Source organism: Neurospora tetrasperma (assembly GCF_000213175.1).
Source record: "Neurospora tetrasperma FGSC 2508 unplaced genomic scaffold NEUTE1scaffold_81, whole genome shotgun sequence".
Taxonomy (NCBI): domain Eukaryota; kingdom Fungi; phylum Ascomycota; class Sordariomycetes; order Sordariales; family Sordariaceae; genus Neurospora; species Neurospora tetrasperma.
The window spans coordinates 6,045,021-6,055,759 of NW_009799179.1; the positions used below are offsets into that span (position 1 = coordinate 6,045,021).

A 10,739-nucleotide genomic window follows, 5' to 3' on the forward strand; every position below is an offset into this window, starting at 1 on the left:
AAATATAACGATTAGAAGGGATAATTTACTTTATTCCGTAGTATTATTAAAGTATATACTAAAGTATTGCTTTATAATAATTATATCCAAACGACTACGAATAATAATAATAGTAATAATAAAAGTAGTAGTAATGATAGTAGTAAGTAGAAGGACCCCGACTCTATAGATATAGATCGTACCAAATTTACAGAAATTTATAAAAACGTCCTATAAGAACATTATAATAAAGGTAATTATATAAACTATAATAAAGGAAAATATTTAGCTAAAGACTATAGAAGTAATATTAATTATAGAATTAGAAGTAAGTAACCTAACTATTCGGGTTTAAGTATTACTATACGCTAAAGCTCTAATATAAGCGCCCTAATTACTAATAGTATAATAGTAAATATAACTTACCCTACACTAACTATATTTATAGTCCTAATAACCCTAACCCCCGCCGTCCTAATTCTATAGACAAATGATAAACCCTAGGGCTATATTGTACCCCAGGGTATTCCGGGATATAAAGAGGAAAGATAAGGGCAAAGACAAAAAAATTTAATATTTATACAATTGGTTATTGAAAGATCGAGCTATTTAAATTAAGTATTTTAAAATTCTATAAGCAAAATACAACCCTCCTTTCTACGTATTTTTAATATTCCTAATATAATAGTAAAGTAGAATATATACTACTAATTAATTTAGAATATTCGGGTAAAGCCTTTATTAATTGTTCGTTTGCGGAAAAAGTTTATTTAGAATTCAAAATACTAAAGAAGCCAAGACTATTACATTTAATAGATGGCGCTTTTAAACGTATTAATAATTATAAAGAGGTTATTCGGTTCTTTATAGCCAATTTAGCGGTAAATTACCCAGTTATTTTAGGGTAGCTATAATTACAATTCTATAACTTAAATATGGACTAGGTAATTAATAAAATTATTTAGAATGTTAGATATATAGGGATATATATAAATTAACCTTTAGAAATAGTAGTATTCCTAGACGAGGCTTAAGAAATAGAAGAATCTGAAGAATCCGAAGACGAATCCTACAACTTTAAAAATGAGTCCGAAGATGAATTTAAAGAGGAGGATATCCTTGATTGGACGATTAATATTACTAAGGCCCCTAAAGGAAATGAAACTATAATAATAGACTTCATATCCCCGCTAATTTACATAAATAAATTCGAAGAACTATTCGGTTTAGAAAGGAAGCTTACGCCTAAGAAAGTTAGAATATAAGTTAGGATTATTAGTAGGCGGAGAGTCTAAATAATATTATAATTAGAGAGAGTTAAACGTACAACGTTCTAGCCCTTTATACTTATAATTAGTATAGTAGCGTTAAACTTTTTAGACTTTAAATTAATTAATATAAGAATATTTATATTTAATATTAGGTTGAGGGGAATTTAAGTAAATTTAATAATATAAATAGAATTCGAAGAGGTATAGAAGGAGAAGAAAGAAATTATTTCTATATTAATTCTATTGGAAGATACTTCGAAAAATATGATATAGGGTAAGGGCGAGCTTTATAAGTACTACTTTAAGGATACTAAAGTCTATAAATTTATTAACTTATATTAAAAAGAACCTATAGGAGAAAAAATAGGCGCGTAATCCTTTTAATTTAGCGAGGCGGCCCGAGATTTCGTTAATTGTATTTGTAAGTTAGGGTTCGGAGAGGAGACGTAAGAAAAGAAAGAGCCTGTACAATTATCCGAAATTAATAAAATCTATAGCATTATAAAGGAAAACGTATAAAAGTTTATAGAGAAATTTATAAAGCTAAAATATATACCGAAATAAATGAAAGTATAATTCTTTAATAAATATAAGGATTTATTATACGTTATAAACCCTATAAACATTAAAGTAATCTTTAAGTACCGTTTATGCAATTATAAAATTAAATTGAAATTAGGAATGGAGTCGTTACTTTACTCTAAAGCGAAACTAATATTACCCTAAAAATTGAAGGTTATTAAATAATAGTTGGATAATAATTTAACGAAGGAATTTGTCCGACTATCGACTTCGGATATCGCCTCTCCAATCTTACTAGTAAGGAAGTTAGGCGGCGGTATAAGAATTTATATTAATTATAAAAGTATTAATAATATCTCTTTCAAAAATAAATACCCGTTACTATTAATTAAAGAAATGCTGGACGCTATTTATCAAGCTAAATAGTTTATTAAAATTAGTATAATCGCGGTATTTTATACATTATATATAATTGAGGGCTACGAATAATTAACAGTATTTATTATACAATTCGCGCTATACGAATTATTAATCTATCTGTTTGGATTTTTAGAAATACTAGCCTCGTTCCAAAACTTTGTTAATAATATATTATATAACGTCCTTAATATTTATATAATAGCCTACTTTAATAATATCCTAATCTTCTCAGAAACTTATAAAAACTATATTAAATACGTCCGAGAAGTACTTTAACATTTAATTAATATAGGCCTCTAAATTAATATTAATAAATACGAATTTTATATATAAAGAACTAAATACCTAGGATTATTTATTATTCCGGGTAGTATCGAAATAGATCCCGAGAAGGTAGTAACGGTTATTAAATAGGAAGTACCGACTAATAGACGCTAATTATAACGGTTCTTAGGTTTTACGAACTCCTATAGGAGATTTATCACCGGCTTTTCTTATATAGGTAAACTACTATATAAGCTAATAAAAAGAATAATCGAATAGAAGTAGAATAAAGAATATAATAACGCCTTTAAATCCCTAAAGATAAAATTCATATTTATACCGGTATTAAAGACGTATAACTAGGAGAAGCCTATAATTATTGAAGTTAATACTTTAAATTAATTATTGGGAAGTACCCTCTCTTAAATATATAACGAGGAGCTCTATCTAATAATTTATTTCTTAGACAAGTATTCGGCGGCCGAATATAATTACAATATATATATTAAAGAACTATTAGTAATTATTAAGGCGCTAGAAGAGTAGAGGCCGGAATCGGAAGGAGTTACTAAACTTTCTAAAATTATTACGGATTATAAGAATTTAAAGATATTTAGTACTACGAAGAAGCTTGTTCCCCGGCATATATAGTAATTTAAATTTCTATCTAAATTTATTTTACAATTAAATACCAGCCGAGATTGATAAGTATTAGGCCCGACACTTTAGGCCGGAAGCTAGAATATATTCTTAAAGACGAAATAAACAATAGGCTAAAAGCTAGGAAGAAGCTACTTATCGACCTAGACCGCTTTAACTAATCCTTTAATAATAGGCAGCTCTTAAACGTCGAAGGCGAAGGATTCATGATAAATATTATATTAGAAGACGGAGCCCCCTTTATTATATATATTCTAAAAGATAGCTTTAAGAATAACGATATTAAAGGGCTAGGTATTCATACAAATAATTTAATAGATCGTACTTATATTAATTCTCTTATAATAGCCGATATCCGGGAAACTATCCGAGTGGGAAATTGTTATCCGAAGTACTTAAAGAAGAAACTAAAGATCCTATTCGTCGAATACTATATAGTTAATAATAATATAATATTCTAGAATACGTTAGTAATTCCTCCTAATACTAAGAAAGTCTAATTAGAGTTAATCTACCGTACTTATTTATTAGTATAAGGGGGTTACCCGGATAGAGATAAAATAGTAGTATTAATATATCGGTATTTCTGATTATGAATAATTATAATAATAAACGTTTACTATAGGGTATATATTCTTTATAGTAGGACTAAGGCTACTAAAATATTACCGGTAGGGTTTTTAAAGCTTTTACTAATCCTATATACTCTTTAGAAGGATATTTTTATCGACTACGTTACCCTATTCCCTAAATTAAAGAAGGCAAGTGGATGTATTAAATACGAATATATACTATTTGTAGTAAATAGACTTACAAAGATACGACACTTTATTCTAATAGAAGGACTATTAATAGAAAAATTAGTAGAAAAGTTTATTAACTATATTTATATACTTTATAGCCTCTCAAATACTATTATATCCGATAGGGGAATTTAATTTATATTGGCTTTCTAAAAGCAATTATTATATAGGCTAGATATTAAACTAAAACTATCTACCCCTTACTATAAAGAAATCAATAGTTAAACCGAAAGGATTAATACTGAAATAGAATAATATTTATAGATATTCATTAATTAGGTATAGAATAATTAAGTAAATTAGCTACCCTTAGGCGAGTTCTAAGGGAATAATTTTAAATCTACGTTAATTAGAATTACCCTATTCTTTACTAACTACGGGTTTTATCCCCGAATAGGTATAAAGCCGACTATACTATTACCCTTAAACGTTATAAATATATAGCGAAAGTGGATTTCTAATACTAATTAATTAGTAGTATACTTTAAGGAGGTTTAGGACTTTACTAAAATATCTTTTTGTAAGTATAAGAGCGTTATAAGGTAGTAGTAAATAAGAAGTGTACGGATACCCCTGAATATAAAGTAAGTCATAAAATTCTTATTAATATAAGTAACTACGCTACTAAATATCCGTATAATAAACTAATACCCCGGTTTAAGGGGCTATTTTATATTATAAAAGCTAATTTATATATAGTAGAGTTAATTCTACCTTAAAATATGAAGGTTACCTACATTATTAATATATCCTATATTAAACTTTATATCGAGGGACTCCCTAACTAAAGGGAGTTAATAATAAATGTTAGGATAAACGAGAGTATAATTATTAGTAGAATAATTAACTTCGAAGAAAATAGATAATAGGAGTTCGAAGAATTGTTAGATTACTAGAAAATCTACGGCTCTTAGAAGTATTTAGTAAAGTAGTTATATACTTATTAAATTAGTAACCGGTTAAGAATTTTAATAGTCATTAAGAGTTAGTCTAGTAATTTAATAATAACTATTTAGAATTTAGTCCCCCGTACTTAAATTTTAGAAAAGGATAGAAAATATAATAAAAGATAAAGATAATTCTAGAGGCCGAAACCAAAATTCAGTCCCTAATCCCAGCTATAGTAGTACTAATAATAGATAACCGGTAAATAAGAAGAAGCGGGAAATTGAATAATAAATAAAAAATAATAAAAAGAAAGGAATTTAGTTCGATTTATTCTATATACCTTGATTAAATACTTAGTAGTATACTCTTTTATAGAATAATTATTAATAGTACTGAAAGATAGTACGTTTTACGGCGGTCTTACGTTTCTTATTCCCCCGAATAGCCTATACCTATATTACAAACCTATAATAAATAAGATTAGAAGATGAGAAGGATTTAAAAAACGTTAGTAGTATAATAATTGAGCGTTAAAGAGAAAAACGAGTTATAAGTAGGGAATTGAATATACGAACTCTCCAATTTATATTAATAGCGGCTACGGCCGTCCTACGTAAATTACTATACTATAGGCGTCCTTATAGTACTCCTAATAGGGTGAATAATAAGAAGAATCGTTAAGGTTCTCTATATACGTTAATTAGGCTAGTTTTCTGACGTTCAAATAAATTATTAAGGGTAATAATAACTCTTATAGCGGAAGGGTTGAATTTAGTAATATTTTAATTAATATTCGACGCTTAAGCGGGAATTAAAATACCGGCGGGCGCTAAGCAGCTTCCCGCTTTAGTAAAACTTTTACTAGTGCTTAGTTAGGCGTAGCTATAGGAAGGCTAGGTAAACTCCACTTTATTAATAATAAATATAATATCGGATTTTCGAACGGGAATATTACTTTGAGAGGGGGGTAGTATTATAGGTATTACTACCATATTCCTAAATATAAATAGAAGGTACTATACTATATTAAGTACAATCAACTACATAGCTACTTAAATATAGTATAGCAATTACGTATATACGTGCTGTAGTCCGCGTACTGGACCTACACGGCGTGCCCTATATAGTTCTCGTGCGCGTACAGGATTCTCTTCCTGTTCCTCGCACAACAATCAAAGTCTTACCTTAGTGCTTGCTCGCGCCCCGTGAAAGTTATAGCGAAAATTAGAATACTATCTATTCAATTTTTAATTACGCTTAAGAAGTTCTTCGAGGAGTTCCATTATACGAATTTAGTTTATAGTAACGTGATAATGCTATTGAATCTAATTATTATTCATAATGGGGCGGTTTGGGGTTTCGATAATTATAAGGCTGCTAGGGGTAATACTACGACTATTAAAACCGGAGACTATACGAGTAAAAGTAGTAGTACTATTACTACTGGATATAATACGTACGGGAGTAATTATATTACTATTAGAATTAAAAGTAATACGAACCGGGTTCATTATATTACTATTAATAGAATTGGAGGGAGTACAGCTATAGAGGGCCATATTCTTTATACGTAGTATATAATATTTCTTTTATTAATAGTAAGTAGCATCATAATTTAGGGTACGAGGAAGGTTAATAAGGTTATTTAGAAAGTCATTATATATTAAATAATTATATATATACTTTTTGAAAAAGTTAATAGTATTCGCGAAGGCTTTTAATTTTTAGTAATAATCCGCTTAATTGGTTACTACTATAGTAGTAATAATTATAAATTAAATAATATTGCGAATATTATAGAAATTAACCGGAATATTTAATATATATTTATTAATAATATAAATATAAATTACGGTTTAGGGGCTAAAAATTAAGATTAAACGTTAATTAGGGAGGAGGAATAAAAAGAGGAAAGATACGGGATTTATAAGTAGATAAAATAAAATAAGTTTTACTAATAACGATTTTATAAAAGGTATTGGGATTATTAGGTTTCGTATTAGAATTCAAAATTATAATAAGGTTTAAAGTATAGTAGAGGTAAGGGATTTTATAGACGGTATCAGAAGAGGTAATATATGAACATTAAATAATAGAAGGGATAATTATATCAGTTTCAAAGGATTTTAAAATTCTTATTACTATAAAATATATAAAAACATATTGTATATTCTAAGGGAGTTAGGGCTACGAAATTAGGGGAGGATATAAGGCCCGGAGATAAATTAGAAGAAGGGATTTCGGGGTTGGAGGTAAGGTCGATCGGGTTAGGACGAATATAATTGTAATTAGAAGAAGCTATTTCAGACGATATCATAATAGGGAAAAAAGAGAGGGAAGTTAGGAAGGGGCGCTGTAGGGAGGATTATATAAATAAAAGACGAGGTTTTTACGCCGTTATAAATGGAAGTAGAGCCGAGGAATACGAAATAAAGGAATAGGGCGGAAGTAAATATAAATAGGGGTAATAAAGCGGATGAGTAGGAATATAAACGGGGAAATAGGATAGAGAAGCGGAAGGAAGGCGGAGAAAGGAGTAGTAGGGGTTAAAACAGAGAAGCGGCGAAGGAGGGCGGTATTTTTAGTCCTATTCTTATTATTCTTATTATTTTAGTATTGGGATAATATAGTAAAAGAAGGGATAAAATTAGTTTGCTATAGTAGTAAGTGAGAATTATTATAGTTATAAGTAAAGTAGGAGCGGCGTGGGTAATTTACGGCCGAGATGGAGCGGGGGGTTTTTATCCGGCGGCGCTTAACGCCGTACGGTTTTCCCCTCTAGAGAACCTGGAGAAGGACCCTATACTAACAGGGCACTATAATTATATAATATAGGGAATAAGACTATTATTATTATTATTATATATAACGCTACCGCTAGGTATTTAGGAAAATACAGTTAATTATACTAATTAATTAGGAGTTTTTATTAATAGTAATAAATTGTAGCAGTAGGATTCCTAGCTCTCTAATTACTTCCTCGACCCTTTTAATTAGCTACGTAAATCCTTCCTCCCTTTCGTTATTAATTACTACTTAAAAAATTAGTATAGAGGTTTTTTTAAGGGTAATTACTATACACTATACTAAGGGGGTATAGTAATAGTTAGTCTTATATATAGTATTAAATAAAAAAGTAAAGGGGTATTATAACTATATTCTCCATTGGGTACGAATTAATTAGAGAGTTTAATGTAGTATAGTACCCTCCTCTTCCTCCTCTTCATCCCTATAATAATTAAACTCTAGCTTTTAGAACTCAATCGACTTATTATTATTAGTAAGCTTCTTAACGAAGGGTTAAGTATTAATATAACTATCCCTATTATTAGCGCGTAGTACTTATTATATATTTTCGAAGTCTTTATAAGTAAGATGGAGTTTAGGATAGTACTAACGAACGGTAGTATAGATTAAATATATTAGTAAATCCCATTGGTTAACAAGATTGGTAATAGTTTCTTACGTTTTAATATTAGTACCCTTACTTCGAAATATTATATATATAAGGAGGTCTTTAGAGAGAGGGTACCTATAATATATACAGTCTATTACTCTAATACTCTACTGATAATTATTAATCTTTAAATTTAATAATACTATACGGAAGGGGCAACCGCGTACAATTTTTTACAATGTAATCCGTTGCTTCCTATATAGGTTATCGTTAGGGTACTTTTAGTACTCGCTGTAGTTATAACGTATAGCTATCTTCTACCGCTTGCCGTATATCTCTAGTACTTGTAGGTTATTATATTTATAATCATATTATATTGTAATACCAAAGCGATAGCAACAGTATATTTCAATAACTTCGAAGTAAGTATAGTCCGACGAAGGTTGGAGAGCGAAACTAAATATAGGGTCGTTGGCAGGCACTTCCTATTTAACATCGCGATTAAAGGAAGTATTACTAATAAAAGTAACCGATAAAGCATTTAAATTGCAACAACGGCATTGCGCAAATATCTAAATCAATTATCAACGATTAAAAGCGATTAAAATTAGTCAATTCAAATAGAGTTACCTACGGTAAGGGTACTTTAAATACAATTATTAGTATACAACAGTAAATATATAGTATAAATCGCTACAAAGAGTAGGTATAATTAACTGTATGAAAATGAGCAAAGAACTTAATTAAGTTAGAGCAAATGTTCCGTATATTGAAAAGACGAAATTTAGCGGGTAAAAACGGGAATTTCAATATCAAGTATTATTCAACTATAGTTCCACTTTTCCAGGTAGGACAGGGTACACATAGGGAATAGGGTGGGTACGGAGAGGGAAGCCCTTAATCTTTCTAAATATAGCTAGCTCTTAAGTTCTTCAAACTAGCTTAAGAGGTCGTCGTTAAATAGGTCGAATATTTAGACCGCGCGAATAATTGAAAAAATTATAAATTGGAAAGTACTATCGTCTACAAGGATAGTCGCGTTAACGAGGGACCCTCTGAGGGCTAGGAGAGGTCTAAACTGATCTTCTATATCAATACTAATAAGGCGCTCAATAGCTTAGGTATACGGTACGCCTTCTAACGCGGTTAAATAGACATTTCTATTTATTAGTAGCTTGGAGCCTTCAATTTCGCTATCTAGAGGGGCGTCCGAAACGTCGATATCTTCGTCTAGTACTTCTAGTAGGATACCTTCGTTATTAATAATAATATTATTATTAAAAAACATGAACTTTACCAAACTCTACGTTTTGCGGGATTTCTAGCAATTAATAGCGTCGCGGGGTAGTACTGAAATTCGTACTTCTTTCCTTATAGTAAAGTACGTTCGTAGCGTAATAGTAAAGTACAATTTATTATTATAGGGTAAGGCGATATTTAACGTATAGGGTAGAATATAATCTATATAATTATACAAGAAAGATGGGGAATTATAGAATTCATATATAGTAGTTTATCCCATATAGGCGAGGATAAGCTATATCTTTAATATACGTGACCGGAGCCTCCGGGAGCGTGTGGTTAATTAGGGGGCTCGCATTGGCCCAGTAGCTACTACGGCGGTAGTAAGGCTAGACGGGTCAGCCAATTAGAGAGCGTACGTCAACCGGCAACCATAGCCGTAGTAATGCCGCTACCACATGACAGTCACAGGCTAGCCCTGTGACAGAAATAATATAAGCAGAGTAACTATTTATTTATTTACCACCTTTTAAGTTATCATTAAGGGGAATAGCGGGTCCTTTACCTAGTAGATAGTCTTATGAAATTGAACTTAGCAAGGCATTATTAATAATAATGGTATTTATAAATATATTGTGCGCGTAGGATATAATAAGATACTTCTAGTAGCTTTTCTTCTAGTAATTAATTTTAAGAGATTAAATGAAATGGCGGACTAGTATTAATAACGGAAGTCTAGTAAATATAGTAATAAGGTTTATAGTATTAATTCGTATTCCTATTTATAATATTCACATACGTATAGTAGGGGTAGTAGTGTAAGTAGGTCCCGGTCCGGGGGCGACTAATTGTAGGGGCGGGTATTTTTTTATATTCTAGACTTAAATAGTAAATTAGTAGTCTTAATAGGGGAATAGACCTTAATAATACTATAAGACCCTACAGCCGGCCAGCCTTATAATTATTTATTAGTAATTATGTTATTGAATATACCGGTACCTTAGTATTAGCTTTATATAATTATTACTACTATTAAATATTCAAATAAATACATATTAGAGTATATAGTTTACTGTTTATATAATATAACGTACGTGCTAGTAATTATATTTATCTTATTTATAGCTCTCTATTTTGCAACCGACTATTATTTATTCATCTACCCGGTCTATCTAATTATTGAACTACCTCTTATATATAGTTTACCCGTTATATTCAATTCTATGTTAATTGTATATCTAACTTAATTTTAACTATTATACTCTTTCCAATTATTATTTCAAGACCGCTAGC

General features: G+C 29.9%; 3 protein-coding genes across 3 annotated transcripts; 2 read left to right on the top strand and 1 right to left on the bottom strand.

Annotated features, from left to right (window-relative positions):
- Nucleotides 1–2,000: 2,000 nt before the first annotated feature.
- NEUTE1DRAFT_53402 (uncharacterized protein) lies at nucleotides 2,001–2,198 on the top strand (the record flags this gene model as incomplete). The annotated part of the gene is made up of 1 exon (XM_009858176.1): nucleotides 2,001–2,198. A coding segment is annotated over one exon (198 nt), but the record flags the coding sequence as incomplete, so codon positions are not given.
- A 1,697-nt stretch (nucleotides 2,199–3,895) lies between these two features.
- Nucleotides 3,896–4,054, top strand: NEUTE1DRAFT_51434 (uncharacterized protein; the record flags this gene model as incomplete). Its single annotated transcript, XM_009856770.1, has 1 exon — nucleotides 3,896–4,054. A coding segment is annotated over one exon (159 nt), but the record flags the coding sequence as incomplete, so codon positions are not given.
- Nucleotides 4,055–6,132: 2,078 nt separating this feature from the next.
- Nucleotides 6,133–6,318, bottom strand: NEUTE1DRAFT_55535 (uncharacterized protein; the record flags this gene model as incomplete). Its single annotated transcript, XM_009858177.1, has 1 exon — nucleotides 6,133–6,318. One exon carries the CDS (start codon nucleotides 6,316–6,318, stop codon nucleotides 6,133–6,135), a length of 186 nt encoding a protein of 61 aa, XP_009856479.1.
- Between the last annotated feature and the right edge of the window lie 4,421 nt (nucleotides 6,319–10,739).